We start from the raw sequence: 19639 nt of genomic DNA on the forward strand, positions 1-19639 counted from the left end.
GACCGAGGCAGAGTCGTTGGCAGAAAGATGGTTTTGCATCTTCTAAGAGTACAGTCGTTTAAAGCTCCGGCAGCCCTTGCTAAACTTGGGTTTTGCATCTTTGAATCTGCATTTATCTCCGCTCCTGAAGGCCTCTTCCTTGTCCAATCTTAGTCTTCTGAGCTTGCCAGTGAACCAGGGTTTATCATTATTGTAATTCACCCTGGTTCGTGTTGGAATACAGCAGTCCTCACAGAAGCTGATGTATGATGTCACAGCCTCTGTGAACTCATCCAGACTGTTGGTAGCAGCCCTGAAGACGTCCCAGTCAGTAGAACCCAAACACGCCTGAAGATCCTCCACAGCCTCACTGGTCCAACTCTTTGATTTCCTCACCACAGGTTTGCAGAGCTTTAGTTTCTGTCTGTAAGCAGGAATCAGGTGGACCATGACGTGGTCTGATTGGCCCAGTGCAGCACGGGGGACAGCATGATAAGCATCCCTGATGGTGGTGTAACAGTGATCCAGAATGTTACCCTCTCTGGTCGGACATTTAATAAACTGTCTGTATTTAGGAAGATCATGACTGAGGTTACCTTTATCAAAGTCACCAAGGACAATAACTAAGGAGTCCGGGTTGCTCCGCTCCACACTCAGTATCTGATCACCGAGCGTGCGCTGTGCGTCCTGCACGTTTGCATGCGGCGCGATGTAGACATCGACCAGAATGAATGAAATTCATTTTCCTCCTCTATATTAAAAAGTATATTCTTTTACCTTTTTCTTCAAATATATTTAAGTTTGTGCTACATTTCATGTCTATTCATTTCATGCCACAAAGCCATTCCACAGCTACACACACACATACTTCTACTCCAGAGGAGATCCAAACCACAGAAATAAAAAGAATGGGATCTGTAAAATGCAGTATGAAAAAACAGCATGTTGTAACACTCAATCTGAAAAAGATAATTTTGAAAAAATAAGATATGAAAGAAAATAGTAGGAAACAGTAGAAACTTTTTTTTGATTTAGAAAGATTTTAAGGTTTTATTTCTGGATTATATATTTTGTTTTCAAATTTCCATTTACAAAACTTGTTCTTTGCTCAGAACATAATAATAATAAAGATAATAATAAAGACAAACAGAATAAAGATTAAACATTTTGCCCTTTTTAAGAGCTACTTAAAAATGTTAACTTTGCAATATCTGTAACTAAAACCTGTAGGGCATTTATCAATTTTGGTTTAATGTGTCAGCCTAAAATTATAAGAAGCCCCCATCTGGTCACTATGGATACGCCCATGTGATGGACTAGTTAGGATTCACAAGTCAACAAACCAATGCATAAACAAACAGCATTTTTTTTTCTCTTATGAGCAGAGAACAAGCTCTACATTGATTCTCTAAGGTGTTAATAATTCAGGAGAGAAACGCAGAGGGAGTGCCTGTTTCCCTTATGATCACTGTGCAGTTTCCATGATAGAACATATAGCACTCCCAGGAGGGGGTGGTGGCTGAGGGGGAGAGTCTGTGTTCATCACCAACAGATGGCACATCTCTAAAAATTGATTAAATAGAAAATCAAAAGCTTCTTCTTCTTCACAGGCCAATGAATGGATGGTGTTTTGTTGGCCCCTGCGGGATCCCTATGAATCTACCAGCATCAGCTGACTGATGTGTGTCAGAGATCTACGACCCTCTCCTCTCATCAGCACCACCCTCATTACCCATCACTTTGCTCCGTCAAAAGCGCATCAATACCATGACACAGGAAGTCTGTTAATGTCCTGCTTAATTAACTGGACCAATCAGGAGATGAGTTATAAATGGATTTGTTATAAATAATCTAGAGTGAATAAGTAATCACGTTCCTATGGAAACTGTTGTAATTTTAAGTGCAATCTGATTCATAAAATTAGGTAAAATGTGTATATTTTTTGATAGCTTGGCTTTATTTTTTTAAACAGCCCCGGAAATGAGCTCCTGGAGCCTGCGTTACCTTGACAACCGCCCAGCCTCCTCTCCCTCAGGATGACTGGGAGTGACGCAGGGCAGACGGAAAAAACAGGGTCTTGAATGGAAGCAGGGGATGCTGGAAGGACTTTATCCTGAATTTATTTCTCCGGTTTAAGATCGGATGCACGGCCTGGCCCTGCGCCCAGAGAACATGCCCGTTACCTGTGGGAAGGCTTTTCCTGGGACCGATCAGTAGGAAACCATCGCCTCATCCTTGGGGCGGATCAGTTTGGACACATTCCAAGGTAGGTCCAGAAATACCTTGATGTCTATTTAAATTACACACATTTATTATGAGAACATCATTTGAACGAGGGATTTAAATTAGGCATATTTCATTTGCAAATCTGCAAGGCTCCATTTCTTTGCTTTACCAGTCACGATTCCCTACTATGTTGATTTTTTTATTAAAATTATTATCCAATTAATAAAACTCGACTTTATTCCCTTTAGGTGACGTTGGTTCCTGTTTCTGCTGATGGGAAACTAGTCCAGACATTTATTTTTGTCACCGAACACCAAGTTCTGAATCTCTAGGTGGGATTTTTTTTTTTTTTTTTTTTTTTGGACCCCGTTTCTCCGTCATTTGATCAAATCTCCATCATGAATTACCTGCGTCGCCGCCTCTCGGACAGCAATTTCATGTCCAATCTGCCCAATGGCTACATGGGCGACCTCCAACGCCCTGAGCCGCCGCAGCAAAGCCCCGCAGTGTCGCCCGGGCCGGCGGAGAGGCGCCAGCCCCCGGCCCAGCAGCAGCAGCAGCAGCAGCAGCAGGCTGCAGGTGGGGGCTCCGGTTTCTTCTCCTCCTTATCCAACGCTGTCAAACAGACCACAGCCGCTGCAGCGGCAACTCTATCCGAGGCGGCGGATCGGGCTGGCGTCTCCAGTCACGGCAAGATCCTCCTGGTTATCGACGACCAGCAGACTGACTGGTAAGGCTGGAGCGCGGATCTGCGGCGCAGCGGCCCGTCTAGACAGGGAATGTGTGCCATGCAGACCAGACCCACTTTGGGTTGCAGGTGCATTAAAACTGGAAGGTCACAGGATGCAGGTGATGCTGATAAATGCACCTTATGTTCACAATGACAAAGCTGCATCGTGCACGCACAAAAAGCTCTGCATCATCAAATGCAGACAGACTTCAATCCCCTTGAACCAATTCTTATTTACATCAGCAATCTCCAGTGCATTTTATTTACACATAACCGAGAAATGGACAGAATCAGATACTTTTTTCACATCCACAGGGTATGTGCATTTGTATTAATCCCTTTTTACCCTAATACCCCTAAATAAAGTCCAATTCAACAAGATGTCTTCAAAAGTCCCCTAATAATTAAAGTGACTGCTTCTCCAATTGTGCAAATGAGAACAGTAGCTAATAAATAACAAAGAGCACATCAAACTAATAAGGGAGAAATCCGTAGTCCAAAATAAAAAAGAGTTTTGAAAAAAAATACCACCTAAACACGGTTATCTGGTGAGAGGAGCATTAATCACAGAACCTGCCAAGAGGCCCATACTACTTCAAAAGAAGCTGCAGAGCTCAGGTGTAGGAATCTTTTTGATGGGGAAACTATTAGTCATATTCTACTGCTAGGAGCCATTTTACGGATGAGTGGCAATGAGAAAAGAAGATAATCAACTTTAATCTGCAGGATCTTTGTGCAAAAACAAGCAATTTGGCTTTGGTTTTCCGTCGATTACATCATAGTCACTTTACAAACAATCCCACTGTGTAAAAATGCAAACTTTAAGGGGTAAAAGGGGGTAAGCACTAAAAGAAAAGAAGCTAGAAAAATATTTTGAGTTGCACACAAAGTATGAGTGGACACATGCTCTGGTTAGATGAAGTGAAACCTTTTGGAGGTATGTATGCAACAGTCCCGAGAGGAAAACCTGTTCAAAGCTGCAAGACTCTTGAGACTGGGATGGATGTTCAGCACAACAACCCTAAACATACATCCAGAGCTGCTTAGATCAAGGTATATACATGTTTTAGATAAAAACAAAAATGCATATGGGATTAGAATAAAAAGTGTTTTTATTATTAGCTCAGGAAGGCTGGATGCAGATGCATGCCATACTTTTCAGCTTCTTGATTTATAAAACAAAACATGCATTGTGTTACCTTAAATTCACAATTATCCACTCCTTTGTGTCGATTGTAGATAAAATCCCAGCAAAGTAGATTAAAGTTTGTGTTTGCAATTTAGCAATATGTGTAAATGTTTTTGCTGGGCTTTGTGAAATGCTATTTTCCCAAATGGAATGACACCTTATGTGTGACTCCACAGTCAAAATGAGTCACTATCACATTTAAATTTTAGTTTTTTTTTGACAAACTGAAGCTGAACTCTCAGTTCCAATTCAAAGTGTCACCAGTTTAAATGTGTTAAAGACAAATTTGCTCAATTTCAAAATGTCCTGCTTGAGCTGGAGGAATTACCATCTGTTAAATATCGGAATACTTGAACTGTTTCCTATGATTCACCTCCTTTTTTTCCCCTCATTCAGGGTGAAGGTCTTTAGAGGAAGAAAGATCCACGGTGAATTTGACATCAAGGTAGAACAGGTAGGTTTTACACCCTGTTCGCTTTTACTTCTGCAGGAGAAAAAAACCTACAAAATAAATTAAAACACACGTGATCACGATTTAAGAACTTCTGCATATTATTCGATGGTTTCTTCAATGAAATAGATGCTTGCTTTTTTTCATGAGATCAAAACGGGTTTGTGTTTCCTGATAAATGATGCCGCCTCTGATCTTTGTATGTCAAAACAGAAATAGGCCTCCTAGTGTATAGTTTGTTGCTCTTGGCAGATAAAAGCTCCAGCATTATTAATGAGCTGCCGTGTTCACAGAGAGGCTGGAATAATAAATCTCTCAGGGTCTGTTTCACTTTTGCGTAAGAGCAATACTCACCACTGCTTCAATGTTCAGAAAAATTCTTCTTTATTTGAACAACTAGTAATAAAAAGTCGTTGACCGAACCAGTAACTCACCAGTTATTGTGGCCCAGTGATCAATCGGGAGTCATTTTTCTCTAATTTGGAGCAGAATTATGTTGCCCGATAGTGTTTCTGGGTACAGTTTAAAGGCTTATTTATAGCTGCTATGAGCAGAAAACTCCCCAAATGTTTTCATGGTGATCTTCTCTGCTTCAGGCATTTTTAGCCGTGTGTATTTTGGTCCCTTTTTCTCTTAACTCTGACATAAGGTTCCTACCCTAACCCAGAACTTTTTGCATTTTGTTACGCTACAAACATACTTTATTTGGATTTTATGTGATAATTGAAAGTGAAAAAAAGAAGAAAACCAACAAAGAAACAAAGAATTTGCTTTCAGTTGCCCTCTAGAATGAGCTATTGATGCCTATAGAGATGCCTATACCAAATCTGGGTGGGAACGTCTCCAACAGCTTTACATTTATAGAGATTGACGTTTCATATTTTGTAAATTTTTATTCAGATAAGACTAGAGAGTTTTTTTAAAGATCAATCTTCAGGCCTAGATTATCATCTGTATGTGAGGTCTGGACTTTGACCATTCTATCCAAGTCATTTTTTTCTATTCTATTAATAAAGTAAAAGGTTGTCTATATAAGGAAACCCAGACGACTGCATCGATTTACTGAGTTTGCAGCAATCACTGACAACAATACTTGTCCACTGATGGTAAACATTTTGCTCCTTATTATAGACTTTGCAGTAATCCCTCACTTTAAATATGTGCAGCAACATTCTACAAATTATTATCCCCCTTAAAAAGATATAATTTGATAGGGTGGTCTGAAAATACAAAGCAAAGCTTTCCATGTTAAAGAAAATATGCAGCCACTTGCAGGTTTTCTCCAATTATTTTTCTGTATTTTCATCTTCTGTCCTACTTTGACCTACTCTCCTATTGCTGCTGAAGAACCCATACCCTTAGCATAATGCAGCCATCATCATGTGCCATTGCAGGCATGTCGTGTTCAGGTTGATGTGTTGTGTTAGCTTGTTTTCACACAATGAGTTTTGTAAATATGCCAAAAAGTTACATAAAGCTCTTTTCTGATCGGGTCCTTTTTCCATATGTTTGCCATATTACAGAGCTCACTGGATGTGAAACAAGAGCTTCCTTATTAAAACAAATAATTTTTCTTCCCTCTATTCCAGAAAGACTTGACATAGCTGTACCATCATTGTATTATCCTACCTTATTTGTTGATTTCTACAGCTCTGCCAAGGTTAACATGGGGTCTTTTGATAATTTTGCAGATGTGTGTTTCCTTGTTCTTAGGATGCACTAAACAGGAGTCAGTGATCTGACCTGTCTGCTGTGTTTTTTGGTCTTCACAACAGTATTTATTCACTCATGTATTCCAGATCTCAGATTTTGGTTTGTAAAATACAAGATATAAATGTAATCTTTTCTCGATTTCTTATGTGCTTCTTTTTGTTATTCTATAACTGACTGATAACTGACTTGAGCAGTTGTAATGTGACAAAATGGGGAAAAAATGTAATATTCTTGCAGTGTATGAGATTTAAAAAAAAGTTTCAATAACTAAAATCTGGTAATTAGTCTTCCTGGCTAAGTGTTGAGCTAATATTTATGTTCATCTACCTTGATCATGTAATTTCAGATAGTTTAGGAGAGTTTCACTTCGATGTCTTTCATTACAGGCAGAATTCTCAGAGATCAACCTGGTGGCCAATGCCAATGGCACCTACAACGTCGACCTTGATGCCATCAGGAATGGGCACAAGGTTACTAAGTAAGTCCTTTATAGTTGGGGGGTACCAAGCTGCTCGTCTTGTGATGTTCAGTGTTTTAATAATTTCCTTGTGTCTTTTGTAACAGGTCATTTAAGCCAGACTTTGTGCTGATCAGACAGCACGCTTTCAGCATGGACAGGAATGGAGACCATCGCAACATGGTGATTGGACTGCAGTATGCCGGACTGCCAAGTGTTAACACTCTTCACTCTGTCTATAACTTCTGTGACAAACCATGGGTGGTAAGTAGTCTTTTCAAGCCACAGCAAACAGATCCCAGATCTATAGTCAGCTAGAGCGGCATCTGAAGGTGAAATTCTCCCTTAGTTTGCTCAGATGTCAAGACTCCACAAGCAGCTGGGCCCAGATGAGTTCCCACTGATTGAGCAGGTTTATTATCCAAATCATAAGGAAATGGTGAGTTCTTTGAAATCTACTCCATATATTTAACACTATTTAATTTCTTTTTGGGATCAAGAAATATTTTTTTGAAGAATTTAATAATGGGCTCATAATAGGTCACATATTCAGGTTTAATTCATGTTTGGATTAAAATAGCAGCTTAGGTCAGTCTAACTTTGCGATGCTTGTTTATATAGTTTTGGTGTCTTGCTTGCAGAGGCAGAGTTTCTGATAATTGGGTTGCCGAGTCATTGTCAGGAGCATTGCACTGATATTGCTGCTGCAGAGCAGTCATCTGCAGCCGACCCCTGCAGTCCAAGGCTGACAGAACTGGGCTGGCTTTCAGGTCATTAGAAGGACTGTGTCTCTCTCATTTTCCTGAAACAATTGATGTTTTAATCATTACAAATGATTTACTATAAAAAAAAAAAGAATAATACTGTTTTCTTTAAAATCTGTTGAAAAGCAATAAAATCAAAGGAAAGCTTCTTTTAAATCCCACTTGAAATCTCCCAGACAAAATATTATATAGTGGCGTGCAGAAATGTTATCCCCTCTTGGCGTTTTTCCTGTTTTGTTGCCTCATTACTCTTACTAAGTACATTTCTCTATATACAAAATAAAAGAGCAGCAGACACTCTTAAAACATGAGCTATTACTTCTATTCCCAGACCGCTGTTATTAAACCATTCTATAACACTCAGACTGTGAGTTCTGCTGCATGTCGTTTCACGAATAATTGAAGATTTGGTTGATCGGTCTGCAAATAACTGCTAAACATTTTTTTAAAAGTACATCTCATCAATTGTTTGTTAACAAAAATTTCAAATCAGTCAATCCCCTGGCACCCATTCACTGCATTTAGCAGTTAGAACAAGACTTTTGGATGCTCAAACTGACCTGCTTTGATTTCCTTGCACAACCATCTCCTGTGTTTATAGCAGACAATCTGAAAATGTAAGGACATCCAGGGACCTACGGTTTAGTTGATGAAAAGGTCTAGTTTGTGACACAAGTCAAAAGTAAACAGGCAAACAGTTTTAGATGGTACAAAGACAAGAGGAGCTCATTACAACCATGGCTGGTGGAATTCCATCGGAGAAAACAACACATTGAACCTGGAGGTGAAACGGCTAGAGCGGTAGAAGGCCACGTCGGATGCCACTCCTACCACCCATAGCAGCAAACTGATGCTTTCAAAACAAACCTTTGGAAATGGTTTTTACAGTTCTACAGTTAAATTTTTAGATTGGATCATGTAGGAGTGACCCCATCCTAAACCTCTGCATGTTTACAACTGCCGGTCTTCACATGGTTTGTCCTCGACAAGTTCTCTTTCAGTAAGAATGCTTTCTAGGTTCCAGCATACTAAAGACTGAAAAAAGTTATGTTAGTGCAGCGTATTTGAATTGTAGTAGAAGAAAATAGGCTCAAAAAGGATAGAATTCAGCATTTTTTTGAGTCTAACTAAAAGAAAAATAAGGTGTTTATTTAGTGAGAGGATGACAGCATAGCATCAATGGTGATTGGTGGAAACAATCAGAGATTACCTTATCTGTGCTTTTTTCTTCTTCTTGATCAGAGCAATTCTGGAGCAAAACTGCCTCCAAACAGAGAAAAGACAGATCTGAAAAATGCTGTCTCGTCTTAAATGTTTTGATTTTAGGTCCAATTTCGTGCTAAAATAATGAACACCGTACTGTTATTTTGGACAGTTAGGCATAATTCTAACAAAAGCCTAACTTGATTATTGCTGCTGATATTTTCCATCCATTTGTGACCAACGCTCAGATCGTTATACTTCAACGATCTCCTGTCACCAGATGACAGTTCAGTGTAGCACGGATGGGATGATGGAAACATTTAAAAGATTCATATCAATGATGTTTAGCCTGGAAATCTGGAGTGACTGCTTGATGTCCTCATGTCAACATGGACCAAAATCTCAGAGGACAGTTTTCAGCATTTTATTGAATAAATCACTAGGGAATTAAGGCAGTTCTAAAGACAAAGGAGAGTCCAATGAGGTAAAGTGTACATAATAAAGGAACCAGTGGATGTAGTTTATATTTTAACCCTAAGCTTCATTTCTATTGTTTTCTCTATTATGAACCAATGTGGAACAGATTAGGACTGCAAGCCATTAACTAACACAGTTTTTTAATTGTAAAAAAAAATGTTTAAATGGCTTTAAAGTTCTAGATTTTGTTCTTCTTATAATGGTTTATTTTGCAGATCAGCGCCCCTCGGTTCCCTGTCGTTGTGAAGATGGGCCATGCTCACTCAGGAATGGGAAAGGTAGACTGATCAGGGCTTATTTCGAATTTAGAATATATTATTCACAGGGCTTATAAGTGCCATCTAATGTATGTTTTGAACTCTGATAACTAGGTGAAAGTGGACAATCAATATGACTTTCAAGATATCGCTAGCGTTGTGGCGCTGACCAAGACTTATGCCACATCCGAGCCTTTCATTGATGCAAAGTATGACGTCCGCATCCAGAAGATCGGTAACAACTACAAGGCTTATATGTGAGTCAGTTTCCTTTGTTTAAGCCAAAGCATTTCAGAATTTACTCTCACTCACCTCAATGAGAATGAATCATAAAACAACTACTGTGTTTACCAGGAGGACCTCCATTTCTGGCAACTGGAAAACAAACACTGGTTCTTCAATGCTTGAGCAGGTGGCCATGTCAGACAAGTAAGGACGTAGCCGTATGCTAATAAAATGCAAAAAGAATATGTCTTTGCAGGATAACAGCATTCCTATTTAACATGTGGTTGCAGGTATAAATTATGGGTGGATTCATGCGCAGATATCTTTGGAGGGTTAGATATCTGTGCTGTGGAGGCTCTGCATGGTAAAGATGGAAAGGACTATATTATAGAGGTACTTTATTGCAGTATGATTGCATTGATTATAGCATTTGTTTTTATCAGCATTTTGTTTATCATTTTGTTGTTGTTTTTCTTTCCTTTAAGGCTTAATTAGGCAGTTGAAATGGACCTTTAAGTAAAATTAAACAATATTATAACAAAAAAAAAATTCTCTTTTAATTTTTTTATGTTTTAAAACAGTAAAAACATCTGTGTGAATGTGCTGCTGCTGAATGCTAGTGTTTAATATCAAAGGTTGCTCTACAAAAAGCCTTGGGGCACAAATAAATGGCTGAGCCCCTTGTGCTTTTCTGAGGCAATGCTATTTCTGTGTTTCCTCTAAATAAGCACAGCCAGGGGGCAAATGAGATCAAGTATCATATTTTTAGTATTAGTTTATCTATGCCGTTTCATTTTAGGTTGATGACTGTTCGATGCCACTGATTGGGGACCAACAGGATGAGGATCGAGTTCAGATTGCAGAACTAGTGGTTTCAAAAATGCAGGAGACTATTCCACGTACTCCCAGTTCTTCCTCAGTCCGGGCTGCAGCAGGACAGCCAGCACAGGTGCGTAGACCGCAGGCTCAACCTCATTCTGCTACTTTCCTTTAATCATTTTATATGTATCTCTTTTTTTTTAATGGAAAACGTAGAGAACAGGTATGGCGGTGTGTGTTTGGCTGTAGGAGACCTCATTCTGCAGTATGTTAAATCATGGTTAGGTGAAAATTAAGCTCTGCAATCTTAAAGCCACCCTTTACTGACTTAAAACCATTAATATCCCTTAACTTCTTCAAATTTATCATGTTACATGAAAAAATAACAATGTTGTTAAATTGGATTGTGTATGCATTGCTGAAAGGTCAAAACGGGACCCGGTTGCAAGTCTTTTTGAACCATTTTCACGAAATCGGACCACGGGGCAGGACGTCGCCATTTTTACAATCAGTCTTGGAGGTACACAACGGAAGGCTGAAATCTTAGGTTTCCTACAAAACCTCCATTGTTAACCTCTTTTCTTTGTTTTTGACAAAAATATAGATCATCAAGAAAACAATGAACAGAGTTTTAACATCCCTACAAACAGCAGTTATTGGTAATTTAAGTAAAAAAGCTTGACATTAAATTAAAACTTTAAATCAAAATAAAAGAAATGAACAAAAATATTTAAAAAATGTGCCCAAATTAACCAACCTACAGTGCATTTACTTACTTACCATATGGATTGTAAAAATGGTGGCTCTCATCGGGTTTTCTTCCAGGATTGTTCTGTGTTTACCTTCATCCATTTTTTATTAACTGACCAGCCTCCTGTTCACTGCAGAGGAAAATGTGCCACAACCCTGCCTTTTACAGTAAAAAGAATTACATGATTATATGATGTTTCCATCATTTAATAGAACGGCCGCTTTTACACATCTAGAAAATAATAATGACAGTTTTTCATTCTTTAAGATCCTGTCATCCAAACCTCTGTGGCCTTTGCAAAACATCAGTATTTCTTCTCTATTTGAATTACAAACAGCGAGACTCTATAGGTGTGAGGTCATTTTGTAAAGAATATAAGAATAGAACTAAAGGGTGTGAAAATAATAATGCATGACCCATTTTAGCTTTGTTCCTAGTAAAATATTTGGACAAAAAAGCTAATTCCTAACTGAGTCATGGCTCCTTCCACTGAACACGTTCTTAATATGGAATATAGGTTCACAAATTAAGAAGGTAATGATTATATCCATATTATATTATATGTTATAGCCTTTCTATAATGTATATATTTAGACATTTTGATGGGTCGTTTGTTTGTCGTTTGTTTGATTTGCAGAAAGCAGTTTCTCCTCAGCCTGTCTCACAGCCAAGAGTACCACAGACTCAACAGCGCCCCTCCCCTCAGGGTAATTTATTATAATCTTATGATATTTATAATTTTTTTTTCTTTTAAACATCTAAACCTAAATAGTACCTCAGAATATGAACACTATTAATGGCCTATTTTGTGTCATATAGGTGGTCCCCAACAAAGTCCTCCTACGCAGCAGCGCCCCCAGCCTCAAGGCCAACCTCCTGCACCAACTCAGCCTTCTGCTGCCGGCCTGGGCGCTGCAGAGCCCACTTCCCAGACCAAGGCTAGCCAAGGCCCCTCAGCCCAAACCCGAGCTCCAGGTCAGGGCGCTCCTCAGCGAAGCCAGGGAGGCTCCCCTCAAACTCAAAGGCAGCAGTCAGTCTCCCAGCAGCAGAAACCTTCTGGTGGGGGTCCTGGCCAGAAACCTGCAGGCGGGCAGCAACAAAAACCTGCCCCACTCCCTAGACAGCAGTCACAGGGAGGATCACAGAAGGCCCAGCCGAGCCGCCCCGGGCCACCAACCACAACACAGCCAAGGCCTGCCGCTCAAGGTCAGGGCGGCCCAGGAGGACGCCCCCCTCTGCAGCAAAAGCCACAGCCCCCACAGAAGCCCAGTCAGGACAGCCCAGCTATGGGCGGTTCTCCACAGCTAAAGTAAGCAGCTATCCATGAGAATGCAAAACACAACTGGATCAGTTTCATCTCATTTTTACTTTTTCAGTCTCAAAACCGACACCCACTGAATGTTAAACCCTAAGCTTTGCCTGCACTGAGACATGCATGCCACACGTTAAACAGTCTGCTCACAAACAACCAAACATGAATGTGCATGTTGTAGTGGTTCTGACATTTGTCATTCTTACAACAGCAGTGTTACAAAATAAAACATAACATTAAAATCGCCTGGTGAGATTGAGAATCAATAAACCAGGCGGGAAAAGCTACAAAAAAACTAGGATGGTTTTAAACCAGTGTCCTCAGGGACATATAAGCCAGGCATACACTGTGCAATATTTTCAATCGTTGCACACAGCTACAGCTCACATTGTACGACGAAACTGCAGATTTTAAAAGTTCACAGCTCACGATGTTATGTTCTCACACTGTGCGACCCGACACTCTGACGCGATCTATCTACTCACACCGTACGTCTAAAAACCACGTTGGACTGAGCGCTGTAGTGAGATGGAGCTACTCAGACTCGTCTATCCGGAAGCCAAACGAGTAAAAAAAAATGGAAGTGTCGATGCCTCCTGTTAAATATGAAGCTCACTAGAGTAAAACGTGCTGCCTTGGCAATTTGTGCAATTGCCTAAAAAGAAAAGGCGATGCCGTATTTGGGAAAAAAACATGGCTGAACAGTGTGCCGGCATTGTGCGGTGCCCAGGGAGCAGTGTGGGGTTAAGGGTCTTGCTCAGGGACCCAAAGCATCAGTCCGTTGGAGTTGGGCTTGAACTTAAAACCTCAGAATTCCAAGCACAATGCCCTAACTAGTATGCCACATTCCCCTCACACTTCCTGCCATTATTAAGTTAATAACTTAATATTTAGCTGGTAAAACATTATTCTACACAACAGTTGCCTAAATTAGTCTAATCCTACGCTGAAAAGTAGACTCTAAAAACCCCATTGTAATTTTTAAAGGTGGCTAAAGTTAATATCAGGAAGTAGGTATTCATCTAAAAAACAAGCAAAAAAGTAATTTTTTTGTATTAGTAAGAAACACAGTGAATAAGATAACAGAATTGAAGCTTAATTCCCTGTTATAAAGCAAAGTGGCAGCTGTATGATAGTTTGTGAATTTACTTTGGGAATTTATACTGAGAAATCCGAGTGACGTTTTCTCTGAATCGATATCAGTTAATTTCACCAGTTGTTTTTAAAGTAAGGAAAAACTTTCAGGCTCACAGCATAGCCTTCATTACAGTTAAAGTTAAAGTCACATTTAATTGCTAAAAGTCTGTCTTGTTTTAAAGCCGTTTTGAATTTTTCAACTAACCATGACATTTTAAAGAAGGTCTCTATTCTTTATTTGCACATTTGGCCAATAATGGCCACTATTAGCACCATTATTGCAAAACAATGATAGTAAAACTTTGCTTTGCCGATTTTGTGCTTATTAAGACATTTTAAACATTTTGTCCTATAAACACAGAAATGTCGTACTAACTATGTGTTACATAAATAAGAAGAAACTATTAAAAGTCCAAGTATAAAGTTTTACTCACTTTCAATCTAAGTAGCAGCTACCTTGAACCCTAAAGTCAAAGGAAAACATCCTGTTTGCTGTCAATGCTGGCATAATTTCCAGTGGAAATTTACAATATTCAGATTCTGATTTACAACCTCAATGCTGCTTTGGGCCTCTTTTGTTTTATGCCTCAACATGTTTTAATTATTGAAATGATTGTTTCTGAAATGCTTCCTATGCAAAATAATGACACAAAAAACGGTTTTATGACACATGGCAAAAATTCAGAAAATGAAATATTTGCTGTTTCAAAATAATCACTGAAACGGTCAGAAACTTTCTAAAAGGTCTAGAAGGTTTACATGATTTAATTAAACCAAGACAACATCAATATTGTGAACTTTTTTTTTTACTTTGCTGAGCTAAAATTTTAATATAAGCTTCATCCTTAATTTACTTTCACCTTAACATTATTGATGATTACTTTAAGTTACAATAATTAGACACTCTTTTTTTGATTCTGCTTTTTGTTTGCAATTCTGTAAAACACTTTCATGATCAATTCCAGATGAAACACCTCACTGCACATCCAAAAGCCGTCATTCACTATTCATATCATGTCAATGCTGACTTGAAATGATAGTGTAATTCTGAATGACTCAGGAGAAGGAATGACCCATTTTTTTCCATTTTTTACTGAGACTCCCCTCCTCTTTATCCCTCTCTCTCTATATACATGTTTTTCTCAGCCTCTCTATACTCCAGTCTTCTCATTCCATTGGTTTGCTGCATGACTTTAATAGCCTTTCCTTCTCCTCTATTGCCATTTCCCTCTCTTTTTAGCAAATCCCAGTCTCTTACCAATACCTTCAACATTCCAGAAACCCCAGCGCCCCGAGCCAGCCTTAGCCAGGACGAGGTGAAGGCTGAAACCATACGCAATCTACGCAAATCTTTTGCCAGTCTCTTCTCAGACTGAGCTGGCATCAGATCCTCCCACCCCTCTTTCTTCCTCCGGCTGAGAGAAAAAAAACGCACAGGCAACCTGATGGACACCCATCTCCACCTCCCCGGAAACGAGCAAGGACCAACAGTATCACCGCTTTATGAGTGTGACATGAAAGCACACACACCTGACATCCATTTCCCAAACAGACAATATCTATTAGAGTGAACAAAAGGTAGAGTAGAGACGGGTGATGTGATGTTTCAAACATTTCTTGCCTGGCTTAAAGCTTAACTGAGTCATCAGATCAAACCTCACAAATGTCTGTGTATTTGCATGCAACAGTCATTACCTAAAATCAGAAACAAAGCAACACACAATCCTGCTTCCTCGTTTGTCGGTGCTGTAAATCCGTCGTGGTGTTTGTGGTTAAAAAAAAAACTAAAGGACTGTACAAATGTTATTGGGAAAATAGTTGAGCTTTTTTTCCTCTCTTCAGTAAAACCCTGTTTTCCTTAGAACTATTCCAACTTATTCAAAAACAACATTTCCTTTTCCTAAAAAGAACCGTTTGACAATACACAAGAAATGGTGGGTAGGTGGGGATTAAAACGATGTAGCAACTTAACCTAAGAGTAAATTCGCTAAAGCAACATTAAAAAGTAGTTTTATTTTATTTCTTCTAAGCTGGGAAGCCAACAGAAATATTATTAGGTGTGGCAGTGGTGCAGCGGAGGGGACGAGCTACGCAGGGTTAACAAAGACATCTGCCGTTATTATTGCTTTAAAGGTTGTTTGAAGTGTTAGATAAACCAATACTTACACCCAGATGTATATGGACTGTACAAGCTGACAAAACATGAAATAAAATCCTAAAATTAAATACCTTAAAAATAATAGTAAAACAGCATGAGATTAAAGATTAAATGTATCACGGTGGCATAAAGATAGTGTTAGGAATAACATTTGAAACACAATGAATGAAAAGAAACTCTTCCTCTTATTTGGGAAGGAGACTACAGATGGCATAAGAGAGTCTCTGCACGTTTATTCAGGATCTTGACACGTCTCCTAGAATATAGAGCTAGAATATAGAGCAGATAGGGTTTCATACAAAGATCAAGGTACAAAGAAAGTCAAAGTAAAGGAATCACAAAAATTCAACATCTCTCTCTCTATATATATATATATATCTTTTTGCTAAGATGCCAGAGAGTAATTGAGTTTTTTAGTGATTTTTCGAAGTAGCACCATATCCCACCTTATCAAATTCTCCGCTACCGCAACCTTCTGCTGGTCACTCTTATACTTTTTACACTTTTATAATTACAATAATCAATGCTTTGTTGTATCTTTTCCTCCCCTGGAATGATACTTTTTACTATTTCATATATTGGCATATATTTCTGTCAATATGGTGCTACTATGAAACCATTGTATTTCTATCAGGGCTATCGTATCTTGAAACCCTTACACAAAACCAGGCTTAGCTGTCACATTGCTATTGATAAGTTGAATTATGTTTTGCCTTTTTGACTGCATACTTGTTGCATTGAATGCTTTCATTTAGGTTTCAGATTTTAGTGTTATCCAGTATTAATGCAGTCACAAAAGTCGAAAGTAGCAAAAATCAAAACTGGTTGATTAGGATAAGAGGCCTGTGAAAAACTACAGGAATAGAACTCAGAAAATGTATGTACAGTATGTGTGCTGGTAATGTATTTTAAAACGTTATGTTAAAGAATCTTTTCCCTTTAGACCTGCAAAGCAACAGGGAATCCGATCAATGCATAATTGTCAGTTAAAAAAGGGAATAACTGCAATATAAATGGCATTTATAACAAATATATTGTTTTTACCTCTGGTTACCATGGTGTGTTTTGCAATTTATAAGGCAAGCATTATTGTTTTTCTTATTTGCTTGGATTTCTGGGGCCATTTGCAGATTTCCATACCCTTGGCAGGTCCTCATTTTGTGATCCCCTGCCACATTTCCACAACCCCCTAAAAAGTTGCTGTATCATGCACTCATGTTCGTCTTATTACTTGTGTTTTAGGACTCAATCAACAGCATGTAGCTAAATGTTTTTGATGTAAAGTATATTTAATCGATTGAGGGTTTAAGCAGAAACACATATAAGAACGGATGGAGATGCAGTCTTAATATTGTGAGAATTTACCACTTGAAAAACTAACTGTCCCAACACCATCTGTCTCAATAATGATTGTACAGTCTCCTTCCACTGCTCCCCACGGCGTTAGCAAACACTATAGATGTGTTCGAGCCGTTTTGACTGCTCACGGTGATGTCTTAGCTGCATGTCGATAGGAGACACCTGTTGCAGTTTCCGGCATATCATTTTGCGGCTTGTAACTGTGTCGTTACATGTAGTGGATTAGTCAGTAAAAGTAGCTTTATAGGTGTCGTGAGTGTGTCGTCACTCTCCCTTTTCTTCCATTCGTTTTTGCTACACATGAATGAAATGCTCTCCACCTTAAAAAAAAAAAAAAAAAGAAAAAAAAGAAAAGCAAGCCTTACACAGACAAGAGCGTTAGATCAAATGGAGCGGTCTCAGGGATGTCCACTTGATTGTGACTCTTGTGTGTGGCTGAGGGTCTTCCATTTTCAGGCATAATGTGGCTGTTGACAGATGATGAGGGACGTGCATGCTTTCCCCCCGCCCCAAAGTGAAATGTTTTGTTATTATGGATACTTTTGCACACATATACAGCAAAAATTTTACTTGAAAACAATGTCGTGCACAAATGTATAAAGTTTGCATCAGGTTTATTTATTGGGGCACTTAATACAGGAACAGCTCACTATTCTCACTCTGACCTGAGCTGCAGAGGGGAGCTGCATTGGCAGGTCTGGCAGAGAGGAACACTCTAAACATGTATTACAATAAATCTGACTGATTAAAAGGGTTCAGGTTTAAAATGTCACTCAAAACTTGTATCTGTTTTTGTAAATCTCAACAGCTGCTTCCAACACTGCTTCCTATTCTTTCATAGGAGCATACTTAGCCAAGGAATGTTGCTTACATATTATGAGACTCATCTATACGATAATAAAAGTGAAACCATCTAATGCAGGATATTTCTCTGCAGAAGTTCTTACACGCTTTCTCTAATCACTATGGAAATCCAAGTTGTTTGGGAAAACCAATTCTGTTTCTAGACGCTAAGCATGTCTTCCAAAAATAGTGATTTGCAGTTGGTGAAGAACTGAGTGATAGAAACTGAAGAATATGAATAAAAAGTGGTTCCCCTGCAGAATGTTCTCCACAATGCCTATGCTTATTGGTCTGTTCATGTTGCCACAGTGACCCCTTGTGCTCAACGGTGCATAAACATTCGAATGTCTAAACCAAATAGATGTGCTGTGAAGAGCTCTAAGCAAAGCAGATTACCACCTGTTCTCCCCCCCGCCGCTATTCGTGCTTGTTGATGTTAGGTGTGCCGGCAATTTCTCCAGTTTTTATTTTTGAAGTGTTTAGATGGCTATTTTTCTTGTTTTTGGCATTGCTTTTGTAAGATCTGTGAGGTTTTTTTTACATAATGGGGCTTGCAATGTTATGCATTAATTGATTCAGGGTATCATTTTTAAATTTCACAGCATCTGCACATATTGTTATCTGATTTATCGCCGTCTATCAGCAAGATCAGCAATATGTAAGAGTAAGCCATCATGTTTGGCATGGATGGTTATTTTTAAAAATTCACCCTTGGAGGCCTCCTTGCCATTCTGAGACATAAAACATGCCAGATGGACAGAATGAGCGGAGGCGGTAATGCAAAAGAAGTTTTGTTTTGTTTAGGTTTTAGATATTCAGCGTTTTTATTATTTTCCTGTGGCTATATTTGACTGTGAATGTACTTTTTCTGTTCTTTTCATACAGATGGTTTTATTGTTTACCTATTGCACTGTATAATCATTGTGGGAATATAAAATCATAACAAACATGTGAACGGGTGAAAACAGTCAGCCGATGCCTGCCATATTTAAATCGTTACACCCTAAATGTGAACAAGTGCAAACTTCTGAGGTTTTCTCGTCATTACAGACAAGATGATGCATCGTATAATTCATGGTGGATTAAATTAAGTGTAAAAAGAAAATAGATGTTATATGCAATATAGCTATATGATGTGAAAAAATACATATGATATTAAAACATGGACGTACCCAATAAAGTCTATGACCAAATACTGACATCTTCTTTGTGGTGGGTTATTTTTTGGTTATTTATGCAAAAGCTGAGCAAGGAGCTGGTGGACCACTAATAATCATCTTCAAAAGAACATGTTATCAACTCCACAGTAAAGAAACTAATAATAAGAGGGTAATTATTACATATAAATCAGAAAATTTGTATAACTGACCATATGCACAGGGTTTCCATGATGTGGAAAAGTAACCCAGGCTGAACGAACCTCCAACAACACAAGATCGCTGTAATGGTGAAGATTATGAAGCTTATGCTGTTACCTGAGGTATTTGGTGAAGTATCTTTGCCTTATCAGCTATGGAGTGAATTTTGCTCCATTATTGTTGAAAACAAGGAGCACATTATACAAACGGAAAACTGAAAAGAATATGTAA

At 38.8% G+C, this 19639-nt stretch overlaps 1 protein-coding gene across 2 annotated transcripts; it reads left to right on the forward strand.

Moving 5' to 3' along the window:
• Positions 1-2001: 2001 nt before the first annotated feature.
• LOC107101257 (synapsin-1-like) lies at positions 2002-19150 on the forward strand. Of its 2 annotated transcripts, none has more exons than XM_015400103.1 (14): positions 2002-2245; positions 2454-2935; positions 4521-4578; positions 6675-6766; positions 6853-7009; positions 7095-7184; positions 9405-9467; positions 9561-9703; positions 9801-9875; positions 9962-10064; positions 10471-10620; positions 11879-11948; positions 12061-12550; positions 14931-19150. In XM_015400103.1, exons 2-14 carry the CDS (start codon positions 2604-2606, stop codon positions 15064-15066), a joined length of 1959 nt encoding a protein of 652 aa, XP_015255589.1. In that variant the 5' UTR covers positions 2002-2245; positions 2454-2603; the 3' UTR covers positions 15067-19150. The 2 variants fall into 2 exon arrangements, with proteins under 2 accessions (XP_015255589.1, XP_015255590.1); XM_015400104.1 differs by having other exon boundaries at positions 2003-2245; positions 14969-19150.
• The last annotated feature ends 489 nt before the right edge of the window (positions 19151-19639 follow it).

Source organism: Cyprinodon variegatus, unplaced genomic scaffold, assembly GCF_000732505.1.
Source record: "Cyprinodon variegatus isolate N-32 unplaced genomic scaffold, C_variegatus-1.0 Scaffold1070, whole genome shotgun sequence".
NCBI lineage: Eukaryota > Metazoa > Chordata > Actinopteri > Cyprinodontiformes > Cyprinodontidae > Cyprinodon > Cyprinodon variegatus.